This window comes from Mustela nivalis (assembly GCF_964662115.1).
Source record: "Mustela nivalis genome assembly, chromosome: 8".
Taxonomy (NCBI): Eukaryota; Metazoa; Chordata; class Mammalia; order Carnivora; family Mustelidae; genus Mustela; species Mustela nivalis.
The window spans coordinates 78,280,202-78,300,988 of record NC_139027.1 but is presented as its reverse complement, the minus strand read 5'-3'; the positions used below and the strand labels follow the sequence as shown (position 1 = coordinate 78,300,988).

Genomic DNA, 20,787 nt, shown 5'->3' with positions numbered 1-20,787 from the left:
GGATCAAGTCCTGCATCGGGCTCCCTGCTTGGCAGGGAGCCTGCTTCTCTCTCTGCCTGCCTCTCCCCTGCTTGTGCTTGCTCACTCTCACTCTCTGACAAATAAATAAATAAATTAACAACAACAAAAAAAGAACCTTGACCTAGCCCAGCAGCCTGAATGAGGGGAAGAAAAGAGGGGGAGAAAAGGGGAAAGGGACCTGCTGATATTATGCTGCCACACAAATAAATTAATGTTGCCTTCATGGACCCGAATGAAATCAGATACTGAGCAAAACGTGAACTGCGGTAGGATACTTAAAATAAGACCTCCAGCACCAGAGCAGTTTTTCTTTAGGCTTTTCACATCTCCTGAAGTGTGGCACCCAGAGCTTAGTGGCTTTTAGACATGACACTAAAATATAAAAGGATCTTCTTTAAGGATGGGGTGAACGATAAGCTCCACAGTGGCACATGGAGGCCTTTTTGGCCAATCAGACCTAGGTGTTGGGAGACGAAGGGTAGGCTGGGAAGAAAGGGGCAGCAGCTGCACGCCTTGAGGCACTCTTACTCACACACCCTGTCAAGAACTTTCCTGCTTGTGGAGCTGTTGGAAAGGCAGCTAGCTGCCTCTAACTCAGTGGTCCTTTTCCAAGTGGTCCTTCTCCAAGGAGATCTGACGTCCCTTCATTCACTCAAAAGCATTGACTTCCTACCCTCAACTGCATGCTGGGGAACAAGTAATCAAATCCCATTTGGGTCTTGGTGAATTTATCTAAGTCTCTTATTGAACAACAACAAAAAAGACGTGGCCTCTGGACTTAAAGATCTCATAGTTTAGTTGGGGGAGGGAGTTGCCCAGGGAAAGACAAATGAAGGGGCGATCTCTTACTGAGGTGTCCGAGGAGGCTTCAGAGTAGGGCGGCAGTGTAGAACTTGGGAGGAGCCCCAGGGCTCTGGGGTGGAGGGCAAGATGGGACAGGTCAGGCTGAGCGGCAGGCTAGCTGCCACTTACTGGGGAGGAGGCCACGGGAGCCTCTGGTGTGGCTCAGACACAGCCCCAAATTTCCAGGAGCAGTGATGGCTATACATTTCAAATGTGGTAATTAGGAACACATATTTTTCTCATTCAAAAGAGCTAACTCCTACATGACTAGGCAGGAAGATTCTATTTCCCTGTTTCTCAGCTGTTTGAGTCAGGAGCCCAGGGGAGGAACATGGGGGTGGAGGTTCCTTCACAGTGCAAAAGCAACAAAGGGCTCTCCCTCTCTCCTCTTGGAGAGAGAGTGGCAGCTGACTCCAAAGATCCTATATTTTAGGCAAAGAAGAGTCTGTTGGTAAACCATGTAGGAGCCCCCAGAGTGATAAAACAGAGCTTTTGCAGCTATGTATTTTTATCGCTGACTGCTTGGCTACAGCTCGCTTGTTCCAAGTGGGCGGCCTCAGCTAACTATGCTCGTTGGAGCATGGAGTGAGCGCCTTAAAAATACAGGTTTGTTGCACCCGATTCATACGGATACCGAGTTCACAGTTATTTTATAAAAGGAGGATAGTGTGAGAAGGTAGGAGGCTCTTTGGCCCACTAACTCATGAAATAGGATTCTGTTTCTCCAGCTATGAAGAATGAAAATTAATACCCTGTTTGAGGAACCTCAACCACGTCATCTACAGGGTAACTCCTTGTTACGGTAACAAATGAAAGGCTGCATTTGGAGAAAGGCCCCGGTATTCCAGATCACACAGGAAATAATTACACAGTATTATTTTTGAGTGCGTGTAGCAAGAAAATATAATGCTTGGGTAAATAGCCAGAACAGACAAAAGACGTGTGTGTTGAACTGTAAACAATGATCTAAATCAAATTACTTAATTGTTTAGTTCATAAATGTACAATAATATGTGCTTTTGCTTATGCCAACAAGATAATCTTTAGAGATGTCTCAGTGACTTCTGGCCTGAAATTTAGTCCACAAAGTGATTATGGAATTAAGATACAATAGAAATGGCCTGGGAAAGCATGGTCCGATTACTGTGTAGCCACTAATCTTTAACATCAACCCAAGGTTTTCAAAAAAACGCCGATCATTTCTAGAGCTATCTAGAACAGGGGTCAGCAGACTTTCTCTTAAAGGGACAAATAGTAAATATTTTAGGCTTGCCACTCTGCCATTGTGCCCAAAAGCGACCACAGGCCATCTGTTAATGAATGACCGTGACTGTATTCCAATAAAATTTCCTATGCAAAAATAGGTGACCAGCTGGAGGGCCATGGTTTGCTGACCTTTCATCTTGAATAACCACAGAGATGTCGAAAAATTGTGAGTTTATTTGGGAAAGCTAGGAGTTCCATGGAGCAGACCGATTCCTGTGGAGGTGTGGGGTGAGATGGGCAAACTGTGCCCTTTACCGATAAACACTGCATCAGGAGGTCTGGAGGAGGACTGTCTGGTGCTATCAGAGAGGCCAGCTGACTCGTAGGCAGCAGCCCTGGTGCTGGATTCAGGAAGAGTTGCTAGTCCGAGGCGCAAACTCCTTACACAGATGGAGCAAGTACACTTGGCCAACCCCACAGTCTTCACACTTTCGCCTCCCTTGGCGGCTTTGTGAGGTAGCAAGGGGATTCTGGATCTGACCACATCTTCAAAAGGTAAGGTTAGACACCCAAAAGTTCCAGCTTCCCTTCCAATTCGGATTCTTTAAAACAATTGTTTCATCTGGGCAGGTCAGTTCTCCTGCCATATTCCTTGTTGCTGCTGAACCAACATCACTGAGTAAGCATTCTGTGCTCCGCCTGTCTCTGTCACAGCTGGTGGCTCGGGGATGTGCAACTTACACCCTGACTTGAAAGGTGGGGCTGGGTCCTAATTCTCTTTCATGCCTTTGGACTGAGACCAGAGAGAAGATGCCCTTGGTGGCAGAGATGTAGCCAGAAAGGTTATATGGGGCTCAGGGCCTGGAAGGGCCCCAGGTGGGCCTTGTATAGGACAGAGAGAGGCTTTCAGCTTCTTTCCAAGTTTTGTGATCCAAGAGGGCTGCTGTTCATCAGGAATCCTTCTATTCCAGTGAGGCCACTCTGTGGATTTATAATGACCTCCCTTTCCCTTTTCTTGAGTTGTGTTCATTGGATCTTTTCTTAATAAATCACACAGTGCTCTAGGAGGCACATTTCCTGCCACAACTAAAGCTGTACATAACACATTTGAGGTCTGCCACCCTGATTGTTAGAGTCTATGGGTTCGACTGTAATCTATTTAATTTCTATACCAGCTGCTGGTAACAAGCACAATCAAATTCTCCTTATCAAGGACTTTTCAGTCTGTCCTTTCCATTCCCATCCCTCGACAGTGGCCTCATACTTATCACTCCGATCTGGATTTCAGCCCTGGTCTCCTAGAAAACTCCTTTGCCTCTACTCATTCCCTATTCTCGTCCATCTGTTGTCAGAGCTGTTAGATTAATTTTTATAAACCTACTTTCATCAATCACGTCTCAGATGAAAAGTCTAAAGTGCTTCCTACTGCCTTCTGGATATGGTCTGATCTCTTCAAACCAGTATTTTAGACTTCATAATCTGGTCCCACTTTATCTATTATACTCATATCTCTCATACCCTTCAACATGAACTTCAATTTCAGCCAGGTCAATCTTCCATCACCTCCATCAATTTCTCTCTTCCTTTCCACTTCTGTGTCTTGGCTTATTTTCGTCCCCACCACTTCTCCTATTAATTAGAATATCTCCTTTCTGTATGAAAATCTAATGATGTTATCTCTGAAAAATAGAAATCTAATATTATCTGTAAGAAAGAGAAGGGGTGGGAAGGAAATGGGGGCCATTAGAAACATGACAGAACTATCAGAAGTATATGAAATTGTAGCTGCTAGATAAGGATGACAGAATGAAGCACACATCTAATTCTCATAGTTTCCAACCTCCCAATGTAAAACTACACTAATAGTATTTTGGGGAGTGGCATAAATCCCAAGGATAAAGAGTGAAAGAAGATACCAAAGGAACTAAATTTTAGAGGGTAGAAAGCAGACAGATGGCAATGGACTTGGCAGACGTGAAAGACCAAACTGTCAACTGACATTAAGTCAAGATAAAAACAAATTCAATATGCACTCCAGAATCCTCCAAAGACTCAGGGATCACTGGCAGCTGTGAAAGGGGCGTGAACTGGGATGTTAAATTAAGGAAGACTGGTTGAATGAAGGCTGAGGATCAGGAGGAGTCTCGGGTCTCCCCTCCCCCCACTCCACATCACTGGCTGATTGTTCCTCCCACACGCTGGCCAAAGTCTAGAGGTTTAGGTTCCAGAGATGGGAAAACAGATGGTTTCTAAATGAAGGAACACCAGCACAGCTGAGGGTGGGTGTGAAGTGTTTCAAACAGGAGAATAAGTGAACGCATGTGTCTTGAAGGCTCCCTGCTCTCTTCCTCCACTTTATCCTTCAGGCCAGAGAAACTGAAGGACAATTCTGTGGAGAATATAACCATCTCAAAAGGAAATATGTAAAGATATTGACTTTAGATGACAACCTAAATAGGTCATCTCACATTAGAGATTTTCAACTAGAGACACAGGCAACGTCTGGAAATAGTTTTGATTGTCACAAACCTGGTGGCGTGGGTGCTATTGGCATCTCGTGGGTAGAGGCCAGGGATGTTGCTAAGTATCCTACAAGGCACAGAAAAGCCTCCCACACCAGAGTATAAGCCAGCGCACAATGTCAGTGGTGTCACTGCTGATAAATTGTGCCTTACATGAAATTCATGGTCAACTTGCCCATCAAAAAAAGCAACGTTTCCAAAAGTCTCCTACTCTATTATGGGAGCAGAAAACAAAACCAATGGCCAGACAACTGGGGAGGCCTTCTAACGAGGATAGGGATGTAAACAAACAGATAAAAGCAACTGAAAAAAGGGGTTCCATGGGTGGCTTTTTTGGTTGTGTCTGACTCTTGATCTCAACTCAGGTCTTGATGTCAGGGTTGTGAGTTCAAGCCCCTTGTTGGGCTCTATGCTGGGCGTAGAGCCTACCTAAAACAAAGAAAAGCAACTGGGAAAAGAGACTCTGTAGGAGGAAGAAAACTCTAAAAAAACTATATTAGACTTCCACTTATGACCATGATTAGTATGGACCAGATTTACCTTCCTGCTCTAAACAGCTAGAAAACTGGAAAAGATTTAGAAAACTGTTTTCCAATATTGGATAACATACAACTCAGGACTTCCTTTCATATCTAAGTTCTGGATTTGACTTTTTTTTTAATTAAGTTTTCTATTTTAAATCAAGTATAGTTAACAGTGTTTTAATCGTTTCAGGTGTACACTACAGTGATTCAACAATTCTATACATTACTCAGTGGTTGTCAGGATAGGTGTACTCTTTCTGGATTTGACCTTTGTGTATAGGGTCCAGTTTGAATTTACTGAACAATTTCCCCACTGGTTTACAAATGCCACTTTTCCATTCAGGGATTCATCTACTCCTGTCTCTCTGTTTCTTTGTGCTGGTACCATACTGTATTCTTCACAATGTTGTTGGAAACTCAAATCCATCTGTTTGATCTTGGAAGTTGCTAAAACTGCGAATCTATTAGCATGACGGAAAACCAAAAACCAAGAACACTATTGCCATCTGGCGGAGAGACCTACTATTACCACATCTGAACGAGACCTGCTGTGTCTCCCCTCCTCACTCCCCCATTTAGTCAATGAGTCCTGAAAAATCTTCCTTTATCAGTTTTCTCTAATCTGTCCCTTCACTTCCATTCTCCCGGTACTTATACCTTAGTCTACTTCCTACTTTGCTAGGACTGTTGCCTTTGAACCAGCCCCTCTCTTTAGTCACTATTCTTTCAATATCTTCTTTGTTGCTATTGTCACACCTTACAATTTCACATTAATTTGATGGGTCACTTACAAAGTTCTTCCTTATGAGAAAACATTTTGGAGCTAGTAACAGCAATATGACTAGGGACAAACAGAGAGCACAAAGTAGAGTCTTGATAAATGTTAGCTGAATTGAAAAAAGTTATTTAGTGCCATTTGTTCATTTGCCAAATTTATCTGGGAGGAGGCATAGACACATGTTTCCAAAATTTTTTTTTAATTCTGAAATACCAGACTGATGAAAAATTCACATGTGTAATTTTGCTGTGGGCTTTCCTAAAATATTTTTAATTGCAAAATACAAGACCAATATAAATAAAAATTCAGAGTTCTGCAAATGAGTGACTCTATGGATGATGTTGGGAGCCAGGGTTCTCCCTGAGGAAGAAGATACAATATGGAATGGGAGAAGACAAGGAAGAACCCAGAGAGGCTGAATTGGAGGTGAAGGTATTAGTAAACTTGTGGTTTCTAGTATATGTTTTTTAGCTCTTTCTTGAAGGCCCCTTTCTTGAAGAAAACTAGTTTCAACGGCAACCCAGCAGGGCCCAGACCTTAGCATCCAAACACCGTTCTCCACTAAGAGAAACTAGGGATTGTTGGAGAAATGGCTGTCTCCCGGGCTGGGTAGGAAAAAATATAGGATAAATTTGAAACATCTTGTGCTAGAAAGTAAGGAATTCTTCAAAAAAGAATGAGAACATGTCTAGAAGACCCAGGAGCCACCTTGAAAGGTCTCCCACTGGCCAAATCTGGGACAACTTGACATGGGAACAAATGAGAGTTACAGACCTGAATAAAATAGCAATCCATGAATTCACGCTAAGTTGGAAAAAGAAAGCTTGTCCTTACCGGAGAATGCCAACTAATAAATGTAAAAGGAATGACAGAATTGGAAAGCCATTTGGCAACTGTCAGGGTAACAATTAATTCAGCCAAGAAACATTATCGGATGCTAAAATTAGTATGTGAAAGTTTGCTGAGAAATAGAATATTTACAGTCTCAAATTATCTCCCTACAAAATGTTTAACTTAATGGAAAAGAGTATTAACTTTACAGTGAAGAACTCTAGCAGATACCACTTAAAACCAGTGATCCAATTAACTCCTGGTAATGGAATAACCGACACCATAATGATATCCTGGTTCTTAGGAAATACACACTTAAGCATTTGTGGTAAAAGGGCATTGTATCTGTAACTAACACTCCAATGGTCAGGGGGGGGGGGAAAGCATTTAATTATTTATTTTTAGCATGATTTTTTAAAAAGATTTTTACTTGACACAGACAGAAACAGCCAGAGAGTGAACACAAGCAGGGTAAGTGAGAGTTACAGACCTTCTTCCTGCAGAGGAAGAAGCAGGCTTCCTGCTGAGCAGGGAGCCTGATGCAGGGCTCTATCCCAGGACCCTGGGATCAGGGCCTGAGCCGAAGGTAGACACTTAATGACTGAGCCACCCAGGGACCCCATTAAAAAAAAAAAAAAAAAAAAAAGGATTTATTCTCTACAGATATCTATACTGATAAAGGGAAATCTCCCCCTTAGTGTCAGATGACAACTAGTTAATACAAAAAGAATGATGTAGTTAGAAAATCGGTTTTGTAAACATCCCAGGGGAAAATGTTTTCAGGTAAGAATCATCAAAGGGTGCTAAATCTACAAGGGGCAGGTTTATGAGGAATAGAATATCAAATGGTCTCAAAAGTTTCTCCTCACAAATTATGTACTAATTGTGAAAGGAAAAATCGTTAATGATACAGTGAAGAAATTGGATGACATCTTACCCAATTGTTCAAAATGGACATCAATATGGGGCAAAGGGATATTGCTGAGTGTGGATGTGACCCTGGGAGGCCACATCACTCATATAGCGTTTTAGCTCATACTGCATGACCCAAATCTAACCACAGGGAAACATTACAAAAATCCAAACTGAAGGAAAATCTCTATTTTAACTGTCCTGTATTCTTCAATAGATCAATACTACAAAAGACAAAGGCTGAAGAACCATTCTAGAGGACAGAATCCTGAGACTCTAAGGAAGATCCTGGAGTAGATTCTGTAGCTCAAAAATAAAATTACCAATGGAACAACTGAAATCGGAATAGGGGCTATCAGTGAAAGCATTCTATCACTGTTAAATGCCTGAACTTGAGAACTGTATTAAGTGTACTTGTTTTTATGAAGTCTATCTGTAACACTACAGGTGAAACGGTAGGTCTGCAATGTACTCTCAGATGGGTCAGGAAAAAATATATAACGAGATAGAAGATGGTAAACCCAACATGAGAAACATAAAAAAAAGAAGTCTAAATGTAGAACAATGTAGGTTTCTTCTACTTAAAATTTTCAGAACACATACATATATGTGCATATAAATACATATATTTCTAGGACACTGTAATTAGTAGTCTCTTGCTCCCCCAGGTAAGGGAAATAGGAGCTAAAATGTATAAGGTGGCATGAGGGCAAAACAGTTAAGACTTTTTTCAATGTTTAATTCCACTCCACAGAAAAAACGGATTTTTTAAATATGTGCACACAAACTTCTGCACCTGTGTAATTACATCATTTTGATGACTGCATAATCTATGAATGAATGTACTTAAAAGTGTTCTATGGGTATTTGTTTCTAATATGTATATTTTAAATACAATGAGATTTAAAAAATTATGTTATTTCATCATTTTTATATTTACTTTGATAAAAGCTATTTGGCCTTAATTGTTATTTTATAGTTTTTTGTTGTTTTAGAGGCGGGGAGAGTGCTGGGGGTTGCAGAGGGAGAAGGAAAGAATCTTAAGCAGGATCCACTCCCAGCACAGAGCTGTCTCAGGGCTTGATTTCAGGAACCTGAGATCATGACCTGAGGTGAAACCAGGAGTTGGATGCTTAACTGACTGAGCTACCCAGGCATACCTTATAGTTTGTTTTTAATGCCTTCCTTTTAAAAAATATTTTATGTTCCTGTTTTGCTTGGGCATTTTCCTCCTCATCTAACAAATCTTATTCAATTTATGGCATACTAGGATTTCAATAATATGAATATTTATAATACTTTGAGTCTATCTTGAGTATAATACTAATAAAAATATTCATGGAAGAACTTGAGTCTGGCCAGGAGATTGTTTCTGGAAGTTATGCAAGGCATGAATATGAAATGTAAGTTGCAGAAGTCTAGATCCCAGCTGATACCTGAGAAATGTACTTTCCTAAAGCCAACCAACCCAACTTTTAACGGATCGGGCCACTCTCTAAGTGGATCCTATTTTGGTTTCCTTGTGATGATTTAAATAAAAAATCCCTAATTGATTCAAGTACGAGGAGATACTTCCTGCTCTCAGAGCTATTTTTGTTATATTTTGGATCACCCTTATGATCTTTCTGGATAAGAATAAAAATGTATCGGGGCACCTGGGTGGCTCAGTGGGTTAAGCCTCTGCCTTCAGCTCAGGTCATGATCTCAGGGTCCTGGGATTGAGCCCCGCATCGGGCTCTCTGCTCAGAAGTGAGCCTGCTTCCTCCTCTCTCTGCCTACCTCTCTGCCTACTTGTGATCTCTCTCTCTGTCAAATAAATAAATAAAATCTTTAAAAAAAAATAACAATGTCTCTTAGAGAAATACTATTTGTAAAACCTTACAGATAAAGTTGAAACTTTAAATACTTTCCATAATAATTTTAAAACAAATAGAAAAGTAGTTATCTAGGCATTGCCCAAACTAGCAAACAATACAGTCAGGACAGTTAGAGGTGATCCTAAGAACCGAAGGCCAAGATGTCTGCTTATGCCTTCTTTGCGCAGACATGCAGAGAACCTGAGATGAAAAATCCAGAGGTCCCTGTCAATTTTGCAGAATTTTCCAAGATGTGCTCTAAGAGGTGGAAGACAATGTCTGGGAAAGAGAAGTCTAAATTTGATGAAATGGCAAAGGCAGATAAAGTGCGTTATGATCGGGAAATGAAGGATTATGGACCAGCTAAGGGCAGCAAGGAGGAGGACCCTAATATCCCCAAAAGGCTACTATCTGGATTCTTCCTGTTCTGTTCAGAATTCTGCCCCAAGATCAAATCTACAAACCCTGGTATCTCTAATGGAGATGTGGCAAAGCTGGGTGAGATGTGGAATAACTTAAGTGACACTGAAAAGCAACCTTACAACGGTAAGGCAGAGAAGCTTAAGAAGTATGAGAAGGATGTCGCTGACTGTAAATCTAAAGGAAAGCTTGACGGTGCAAAGGACCCCAACACCCAACAAAGTTGCCCGGAAGGAAGTAGAAGAGAAAGATGAAGAAGACAAGGAGGATCAAGAGGAGAAGATGGAGGAGGGGAGGAGGGGAAGGAGGAATAAAAAAACCGTTGATCTGTTAAAAAAAAAAAAAAAAAAGAAAAGAAAAGAAAGAAATGTAGTATCTATACCATGTACATCATCATGTTATCTGTCCTACATGTTTTATAGAGATATGTATTCATACATACTGCGCTTGGCAACAGGAAATACGTTTTTGGTTTCCCATAGTAGGCTGCAAGTTTCAAAAGCAGAAGTCTTAAACCTCTAAAGGCAGCATAAGAAAAAAATCTTTGTTTGAACCTCAAAGTTGTCTTTTAGCAATCTTTACCATATATAAAAGAAGAGTCAAGATGTTGATTTTGTTCTATTTATTTTTGGTGGGTGGGGAGGGGAGGTTAAAAAAAAAAAAAGTTTGGGTTTTGCTTCAAAGAGTTTTCCTAAAGAGAAGTAACTCATACATTACACATTCCCATGGATATACACTGTTTCTTGGCTTTAAACTTTCAGGACAGTTTGAATTCAAGGTAATTGTGATAAAATGTACTTCTGAAATTCAGTGTATTCATTTGGACACACATGGGGTGACCCCTTGTGTTCTCATTCTCATACAAAAGGTACTGGCACTTTGGCCTCAAGAACAAGTAAAAGTATCATAAACACAACTTGTGATTTGGGTCTGGGCTAATGACCAAGGAACTATACAGCTGTAATGGTCTCGGATATTTCAATGCCCTGTGAACCTACAATTAATAAAGAGACTGCTGATTCTAAGAACTATGCCAACAACAAGGGAATGAAAGAAGAGTTATAAGTCTGATGCAAAGTTCAGAGCAAAATATCAATAATCTCCTCCTCACTTTTGTCATATCAATAAATAAAGTAGAGAGTGAGGATAAGAATTATATGAATAATGATAAAGAAAAACCATCTACAGAAATCAGAAAATATTTTTCATTAAACTTGTCACTTATTCTAGTTCAACAAGTTGCTTGTGAGGAAAAGAACTAAGGCAAGAAACTAGTTACTTGTTGTTTAGAACTTCTTAAGAGCAAAAAATGAACACCAATCAACTTCCTTGGTTTAATATTATCTTATAACGTGTTATTTTGGAACTTGAACAACTGTGTTATGCCTTGAAAATTGAAAGTGAAAAATAAAATCACATAGAAAGCCAGAAATGTCATTAAGACATCTACACAGACGTTTGCTTGTAGTTTTTGGTATCCAAAACCTTTTTTCCACACATTGCGCAGATGCCTAAAACAAACAAACAAAACATGTAAGCAATCAAATCATAATACCGACTATTAAAACCAATCAAATACCAAGTATCAACAGTTTGCTTTATGTAAGTCATTCCCGAGGCTTAGGATGAGAAAAGAGAAAAAGAAAGCACAGACTTGTAACTACCAACAATTCCCAAGTTTTGTCTTGCCTTAGAAAAAAGAGCACTTGACAGCATCTATGAAAGGCTACTCCTTTCCTGTGTTATCTAAGACAGTATCAAGAGTAGGCTCAATATGAATAGAAAAATGGTATTGAAAGAAACTTACCCTTTTTGTAGGCACAGCCCTGGCAATAATGAGAACCTGGTTGATGCACAGAACTTTTACAAATCCTGCAAGTGGAGAACTTATTCTTTCCATATGGATCGAATCTAGAGTTTTTTTGTTTTTTTTTTAAAGAGAAAGAAAAAAAAATGTATAATAGAATAGAAACACTTAAATGACCTCCCTTAAGCAACGAAGGGATGAAACCATGCATTCTGTTCTCTGTTACACTCTCCAATTGCCAGGCATGGCACGCTTGCAGGGGCCACTCTCCCAACGCCTGCACACCCCTACCCCTTCCAGGGGACTTGTATGCTGGTGAAGAGTCAGTTCCTTAATCCCAAACCCATTTTTATGAGTTGTAATTGCCAATCTATGTGTATGATATAGTTTCATATTATGGAAACTGATGAAATGTGGATAAAAAAAGCATGACCAATTCTATTAAAAACTATGAGAATTCTTTAGGATTCTGGGTCAGTGTGAATCACTGAACTGCTGCTGAATATGGGCAAGATCATAAGTGAAAGGACTCGGCACTTTGCAAGTCTGTCAGTTCTGGCTCCACTTTAAAGATACCGGAAATGTGCATTCTGGTTATGATTTATGTGAGGAAAATGATGAAGAACTCTTATCAGTAGACTCAGACTCAAAAAGCCCGTCTCGGTGCCAAATGACTGATGAATGCATGTGATGTGCTGTGACTTACAAGAAGGTACATGTACGTTTTAATAACTTCCTCCTTTAGCTGACATTTTCCATTAATTGATCCAATCCCTTTGTGGAAAAGAGTTTCTACTACGTAAGAGTGCTACCTTATAGTGCTTGGAGTAGAAAATAATTCCCTCTAAACTGGCCCTAACTTTTGTAACAATACTCATATACCGAATACCAACACTGTCCTAGACCTTGCTTCTTCTCTTGGGGTAGTAAAATACAACAGCTCATTTTCAAAGGTTAATTTCTCCAAACCCAACAGAATGTCCCTTTACTCTGCACAAGGGAAGATAGACACTGTTCTTCTTTTTAATAAGCTCAACTGGTGTGCATCCATATGGATGTTTTCTTTTGCTTCAAACCATATTTTATTCTAAGATGCACATTTCAGTATGTCTGAAATCTTACAGTTAGTTGACAGAGACTTTTCTTTCTTAAAGCAATGATACATCTTCTAAATGTTGGTATCTGGGACACCTGAGTGGCTCAGTCGGTTAACATCTGCCTTCGGCTCAGGTGGTCTTGGTTCTGAGTCCCACACTGGGCTCCTTAATCAGCGCGGAGCCTGCCCCCTGCCTGCTGCTACCCCTGCTTGTGCCTGTGCTCTCTGTATCTCTCTCTCTCTAACAAACAAAGTCTTTAAAATCAATCAATCAATCAATCAATCAATGTTGGTATCTTAGATTCAATGTCATACATTCACATTCCAATGTGAGACATTTAGAGTATCCAAAGTAATAGCTACTTATTAATGATACTGGAGTGAGGTTGGGAGCATGAAGGAACTGGAAGTATCTAACACTGTACAATCTGTAAAAATTATAACTTAGTTCCTAATAACTGAGCAGTCTTAGAAGATATTGGTAAGTCAGAGCAATACTTAAGTGTGATGCTCCACTGAAGATTAAGTCTTGTGTGCTGTTTTATATCCATTATTTAATAAGTACCATTATGTATATGGTAGCCAGGCACTACAGGTAGTAAAAGCTTTATTATTATTATTATTATTTCTAATCCTTGGGGTAACGTCATGAAACAGGTATTTATTCATTCAGCAAATATGTGGTGAGTGCCTACTATGTCCCTGTCACTGTTTTACATACCAAAGATGAACCTGACAGACAAAGCCTCTGCCGTCCTCAAGTTAACATTCTAGTAAGACAATAAATAAAAGACAGATAGTAAGTAAAGAAACAAACATGCTTTTCAGATAGTAATACATCTTGTAGAGACAATTCAAACAGGACATTGTGGCAGACATGAGGGGAAGGAGGGAAGATATCAGTTCAAATGCCCATTAGGGACCCACTCTGAGGAGGTGACATTTCAGCTAAGATCCTAGGAACAAAAAGATGCCAGCCAGGTAAGCTCCATGGGAAGAACTGTAGGAGGAGGGAACAGCAAGCACAAATCTCTTCCAGTGGGAATGGGCTTGGTCTAGCTGATACAGGAGTTGGTACAAGGAAGTCAGAGAGGGGGGATGGGCCAGATTACGGAAAACCTTGTAATAAGGTGGAAGGGAGGGGTTACATCATATTCTGCATGAAACGAAAAGCAAGGCAGGGTTCTGAGGAAAGCATTTATGTAACCTTTAAAGGACCACTCTGGCTACTATGAGACTGAACCACAAAGAACTAGAGAGGAAGAAGAAAGATGGAAAGTTATTATGGCATCTAAGTAAGAAACACCAGTGGTTTGGAAAGAGGGTAACAGCAGTGAGATGGACAGGAGGGGGTAGATGCAGGTTATATGCTGGTGGCAGTGCTAAAGAGCTTGCTGATAAAAGGGAAGTGAGGAAAAGGGAGGGATCAATGCAGAATTCTAGTTCTTAGGCTCGAAGGGCTGGACTGGAGTGGTGTGATGATGAGAAGACTGCAGGAACAGGTGCCTGTTAGACACCAAACTGGTAAGTCAGGTAGGCACTTGCATATATCTTTGGAGCTCAGAGAAGAAGTCTGATTTATAGTCATTAATAAATCTAATTTATAGTCATTAACATACTATTTGAATTTAAAGCCTCTGGACTAAAGTCACTTGAGGAAAGAGTATACATTTATAAATAGAAAAAAAAGAGAAAGGTCTAGGATTGAGTCCAAAGGCACTTGACTGAGAAAGAATGGTGAATTGGGAGGAAAAAAGAGTACGGTACCCAATAGCCAAGAGAACAGAAGGTTGCAGAGGCATCAGGTTGGTTCAGCGAGTGAAAAAAGCGACTCTACTCTCATCTCCACGGCTGTGAGCTCAGGCCCCACACTGAAGGTAGAGCTTAATTAAAAATAAGAGAGAACAGAAGGTTGCAAAAATGAGAGCTGTTAAAAGATTAAGTAAGAAAGAATAGAGAAGTCCATCAGGTGTGAACTTGCTGAGAGCAACTGCAGGGGTTTGGTGAGGCTGAAGGCCCAGTGGAGTGGCTGAAATTGCAAATGGAACTTCAGACGCTGAGAAAGCATCTGAGAGGAAGGCTTTTGAAAACTTTTGCTGTGGAGGGAAGCAAGGAAATGGGAGTGGCAGCTAAAAGGATTCATAGAATTTTTAAGACTGGAAATAGTAGAGCATGGTGTCAAAAAGTGATTTTTAGGGTGGGAGACACTTTTATCTCCATTCTTAGATGAAAAAGTAAAGTTTAGAAAAGTCAAGAAATTGGCTTAATTTCCTGAAGGTCCCAGAGCTGGGCAGGAACAGAGTCTAAATTCAAATAAGGGCTGACTCCAGACCTTCTGATCTGTCCACGTCTATTACCTCCAGTTTGTATGATAATTAAAACCAGATAAAATAACCTAGAGTAAACCCAAACCAGGCAATATTATTCCAAAACTAGTCCTATAATCAATACCACACTGAAGCACCTCAATGAAACTGCAAAGTAGTTTTAGGGATAAGAAACAGTAGTTTTCAAAAGAAAAAGAATGAGATAAAGTAAAAGTCATGTTTTCTGGTGAAATTATATATAAAAAAATAGCACTAATATCTTCATATATTCATACATTGAGGAGGAGCAAGGTGAAACCAGCAGGTTATAACAGACGGCTTGGCTTTGCATGCCAGGACCTACTGAACTCTGTTATATCATGAGAGAATGATGCACACCAAATTCACTCCAGTATGTTTAATTAAGACTAAAGAGAATGGAAAGTTATATGCCTGCAGAGTGGCTGCTCCTATACCTACCTTGCTTTTTTTGAAGTCAAAGCTTTATTTTCATTCAGCTTTCTTCCACCACTTTCTAAATCAAAATATACATGTATTTTAGTGGGTTATTTCTGCACATTTCACTATAACATATATATTTAATATTTAACAATTAGTTAAAAAGTTCATTCTTTGGCCTCCTACCAGTAGACTAGCCTGTATCAAAATTTTCAAAAATCCCTAGTTAATAGCCACTACTTGAATAGGAAACATTTATTATGGAGGAATAAAATTATGAATAATCATCTTATTTCTCAGGCTCAGAGGATTTTAGGGATGGGTCTACACTGAATTTATCTCGCATAAAGTCTTAAAGCCACCACTTTGGTGCCATAGACCCTGCATACAAGTACAAGTATTTCTTTTCCTTCCCTTTGGAAATACCTCAACTGTATCTAATGATATGACAGTGAAAATGTAAATGTGTAAATGATTTGTTCAAGAATATAAAAGTCAGGTTAAGAGAGTGGGAATTAAATACAGACTTTAATAAAGCAGAATCAAATCAGTTACTATGATCTATTCATTGGTAGAAAAATCATTTAATGATTTTGCTCTTTTGCCTGACAGATGACAAACCCTTAACATGTAACCCAGAGAACTAAATAAAAGAAGACATTAAATTGTTGGGGGATCTTGGATTCTTTAGTGTTTAAGAGATGAAATACTTTGCACACACAAGATTTCTTTTTACAAATAATGTAAAGCGAAAACATTAATCACAGGAAGCACGGGATTCAACTTCTCTTTTCTAAATGGAAAAATACCTGTGGTATTCCTTGCACCATCTTTCCATGTGTCTGGAGTGATAACAGTACCAAGTTTCTTTTCACCTGTTGTAACAAGATAATAGAAGTAAGGGGAACTCGGATTTACTATCTAATAAATATACTACATGGCGCTTAAAATTCACAGTGGTATCAACCATTGTCTTACAGTAGGAGCTTTTTCATGCCGGGGTAGGGGCTGTGAACTGAGACTGAAGATACTAACTGTAGGCAATGGGTAGCTGACTCTCAGTGACATCTGTACAGTATGAGTAATGACAGGCTTTTCCTGTACCATGTATACTTTAAACAAATCTGATAAATCTAAACAAATCTGATATTTATTCCATAAGTATTTACTAAACGCTTATGATATGTAAACTGTTATACAAAGTTCAGAGAGAAATAAAATGATAAATTAGATAAAGCTCTAGGTTTCAAGGTATGTACAACACACTATTTTCTCTAACAGTGGTCCTTAACCTGGGTCCCAGGGGTAGACCTCAGAAGACAAGGGAAAAAGATGAAGTTGAACACCACACTACTATATAGCCACATTTTTTGGCAAGAGTCCATAGCTTTCATCAGATTTTTCAAAGGGGGTCAGAGACCTCTGAAAAAGAACCATTCAAACCAAAATATAAACTAGAAAATAAAAAGCATAGTAGCAGACAGCTGAAGTCCTAGAAGAAATTCCACGGAGAAAGAAATAACCTTAGCTGGGGAAATCCAGGAAAGCCTGTGAAGAAGGCAGGAAGAGGGTCTGGATCTGGCAGTGGGACTGTGAAGAATGAGGAGGAGAGATGATGAAAGCAAACTAGAGAAAGGACATATCCTGAAGAAAGGCATGGAAAGCTCAGGGTACACATGGGCATGCTAGGAGTGGTTTGGCCAAAGAGTGAGGGTAAGAGTAAGTGAAAATAAAATTGGAAAGATAAGCCAGCCTCATTGTGGAGGGTCATCCTGAATTCCAGGCTCTAAATATAAAAACCCAAAATTAATCTCTGCGCACTGAGAATTTGTTAAAGGTTTTAAATATAGAAAGTGATAGAGTGCACGTATATTTAGGTTCAATGCAAATATCTTGTGATTACTCTAAACCATGTCCTTGCATAATGATGAAGGACAGTAAGACAAAGTCTTTACCCTTTGGTTCTACTGTCTGGCATTTGGTAGACATTTATTACTTGTTGCATGAATGAAAAGAAAAGGTGACAAAATACAAGAATGAAAGGTGGAGTCAGGGTCTAACTGAGCATTTTTATAAGGAAGGGGAGCTGATTAAAGATTCCAAAGGCTACAGAGACAAAGAGGTAGGGAGGGGACACGAGTAGAATTCTCCTTGAAGAAAGGGAAAGAAGTAAATCGGCATGGATGCAGATCTGTTTATGGGTATAGTAAAAGAAGTTGAGAATGTTCCCATTTTATTACCTTGCTTTTCTTATGCCTATAAGAAGGTATTTGTCAAAAGAGCATGAGGTAGATGAAGCTGTTAAAGTTTAAGGGACTGGAGAGCTTGGAATAGTCATAGCAACAAAGGGCAAGGGGACTGACTAAAGAGAAGTAAAAAAGATTGATGAGTAGTATTAAAGATCCTGGAGATTAGGAATTGTGCACTTTTAGTGGTACCAACTGGTTCATTTGTACAGTTTTCCCCAGTGGCCTTCAAACACACATGCAGGACAGTTTAGAGAGAGAAGAGCCAAAGGCAGGGAGAACACAGTTTGAAGGGAAAGGGGCTGGTAAGGGATCACATTAGTCTAACTTGAGTGATGGGGACCTCAGCTAGGGTACTTGAGGGGTAAATGAGAGGCTAGGGAAAATATGAGCTATTGAATGGAGGTAAAAACAGCAGGACATGCACGTGTTTGGATGCAGATTCACAAAGGAATGGGGGATGCATGAGAAATGATTCAGGCTTTGTGAATGGGTGACTGGGAGGACTGCCATGCCATTAAATGATGGAAGAGAAAGTATAGATTTGTGAAGTAGGGTGACAAATTCAGTCTTGGAAGTACTAAACTGCTACGTAACAACCAGATGGAGGTTCCCAGTATTGTCTGAAGAAAATTCTTCTATTGGTCTTACTTTAGAGAGGTCAACTGGAGATGTGGATTAGACTGGCATGGATATGCTACTTGAAGCCAGATAGTTCCAAAACAAATGTCAAAAGAAGGTCAGATACAGATCACTAGGAAACATCTATTTTAAAGGAAAAGGAGAACAAGAAAACTCAGAGAGTATAGTGGTAGAGGAGCACACGGAGAAATAAATTCAAAGGGAATTGAGACTAAGTTTCAAAGTCACAGAATAGAAAAGGACTGAAAGAAAGGTCTTTGAATTAAGACTCTATTTTTATTTGAAAAATAAGAGTCTATAGAAGGTAGAAAGGTATTAGAACAAAGAAATAATACACAGACTTTCAGAAGTGCAGAGAAGTAAAAAGCAGGTGACCCTTTAGAACACATATCACGTCTAGATCCAACTATCTGTATTTATTTTAGTACCACATTAGATCTTGGGTTCTCAGAATTTTTATCACCTTAGGAAATTAACTCTCACAATTTGCCCAGTATCCTCAATTTCCTTGAGAAAATGCATTTATGGTGTAAAGAATATCACACAAAACAAGTTAAACCAGGCAGGATACCAGTCCTCTAAAGTTAAAATATACAGAATTAACACAAATTGCATAAAAGGCTAAATTTACATGTTTAGGGACCAAACTACATAAGAGAGAAGACATCAAGGAAGGTGCATAACCTAAATACATGTAAGTCATATTTACTCAAACAGGCAAAACAAAAAAACTTCTTAAGTACTGGATGGAGTAGAGTTAAAGGATGTCAATGTCAAAAAGCTTAATGTGCTTTTTGGAGTGATGAAAATATTCTAAAATTGTAGTGATGGTTGCACAACCCTATGAATATACTGAAAATAACAGAATTGTACATTTTAAATGCGTGACTTGTACCTATGTCAATTACATTGCAATAATTTTTTAAAAGCTTAGTATGAGATGATGATATAAAGCACAGAAAAATGGAAATATTAGTTCCACTCTACCCCTCATAAAATGGAGCAGAGTTTAATTCTGAGTGCCATGCATTGGTGGTTATGACAGAAATAACCAGTTTTTGAGTATACACTAAGGCACTTTTAACAGGCTTTACCTACATTATCTAATTCTCACAAAACCCATAAATTATGTATTATTCTCATTTTTCAGATGAGAAAACTGGGGCCAAGAAATATTAGATAACTCACCCATAGTTATTCTTTTACCTAAAGTAAAAACTGTGATTCAAACTCATGGGTGCCTGTGTTCAAAGGTTTATCTACTGTTGGGGGGCGTCTTATAACAAAATCCAGATAAAAGGACTTGAACCCTTGTCTCAGAAGAGTCAGAAATGTCCAGCCTGAGGAAAAAGACTTAGGGTATGACGGCTGTTTGAAAGCAAACAGTCTATAACATTAAAAAGCCATATTTTCTAGAAAGCTCAAGAGTTTATATTAGAATTATTGATGGCAACTATAGGGAGGAAGGACTTTTCTAGAAGCCAGTGACATTGATACAGACTACTGTGAAGGTGGTACAACTTTCTGAACCTTGCCTCAATACCACAGGTATTCATGCAAAGAGCATTTACGCCATCGGACAGGCTGCTAACTTTGGGTTGCTAGTTAAAATATAAGATGCCCAGTTAAATTTAAATTTCAAACAATGAATGGTGTTTTAGTACTGTCACTAAAAGTAAGTCCAAAGCACTTTCAGTAGTGAGGAGCAGCAAGCAAAGACAAGTCTCAAATATTGAATAGGACCCACTTCCCCTAATAAAAGTATTCATATTTTTAATGTCTGCTAAATCTGGAAACTCTAGATATTGTATATCTTTTAAGATCCATTCCAACCCTGAGGGTCTGTGAAGCGAAGGAGCCAGTCAAGCGCTGTACGGGATGAGATCCCGAGTTGGGGGAGGCAAAGGAAATAGACAAATGAGTGCAAGAGACCACTCTGAACGCAGAATAACTATATGGTCGTTGGGGAGAGAAGGAATGGTCAAAGGGGTAGCAGGACAAAGGCCAGAATCGGAGACCCGTGGCCGAAAGAAAAAAAAGAAAACGCAAAGTACCCTAAGAACTCCAGTTAGCCTCGCCTAGCCTCCGTCTCCCAGAGATGTGGCCCCTTAACTTACATTTTTCGCACACCATCCTTCCCCGAAGGCTCCCTCGGCCGCAGAAACAGCAGCAGCTTGAAAATGTCAACACAACAGCCAGGGAAGGATTCCCCTTCCGGGTTACGACAACCCACTTCCGGCCCCTCCTCCCATCGCCCCGCCCATCCCACACCTGAAAAGCGGCGGGAGGAATTAAAAGCGAGCTGGAAGGCGGGGCTG

The 20,787-nt window shown here is 39.7% G+C and overlaps 2 protein-coding genes and 1 pseudogene across 3 annotated transcripts in view; 2 read left to right on the top strand and 1 right to left on the bottom strand.

Moving 5' to 3' along the window:
• PIGF (phosphatidylinositol glycan anchor biosynthesis class F) overlaps positions 1–20,787 on the top strand; it is a 114,295-nt gene that overhangs the window by 55,608 nt on the left and 37,900 nt on the right. The window lies entirely within an intron of this gene.
• Positions 9,655–10,990, top strand: LOC309871945 (high mobility group protein B3 pseudogene; annotated as a pseudogene). Its single transcript has one exon. The product of its transcript is annotated as a high mobility group protein B3 pseudogene (transcript).
• CRIPT (CXXC repeat containing interactor of PDZ3 domain) lies at positions 11,234–20,714 on the bottom strand. Its single transcript, XM_082747029.1, has 5 exons — positions 20,587–20,714; positions 16,391–16,456; positions 15,603–15,657; positions 11,721–11,824; positions 11,234–11,424 (listed from the first exon to the last, which is right to left on the bottom strand). The coding sequence occupies exons 1-5, from the start codon at positions 20,600–20,602 to the stop codon at positions 11,360–11,362; spliced, it is 306 nt and encodes a 101-aa protein (XP_082603155.1). The 5' UTR covers positions 20,603–20,714; the 3' UTR covers positions 11,234–11,359.

Bases quoted from the DNA above. Each gene is read 5' to 3' on its own strand.
- CRIPT (XM_082747029.1), bottom strand. The intron at 15,658-16,390 runs GTATTTTTCCAT...ATTTTGATTTAG, and splicing joins TGGTGCAAGGAATACCACAG to AAAGTGGTGGAAGAAAGCTG. The intron at 11,825-15,602 runs GTAGGTATAGGA...AAAAAACTCTAG, and splicing joins TTGACTTCAAAAAAAGCAAG to ATTCGATCCATATGGAAAGA.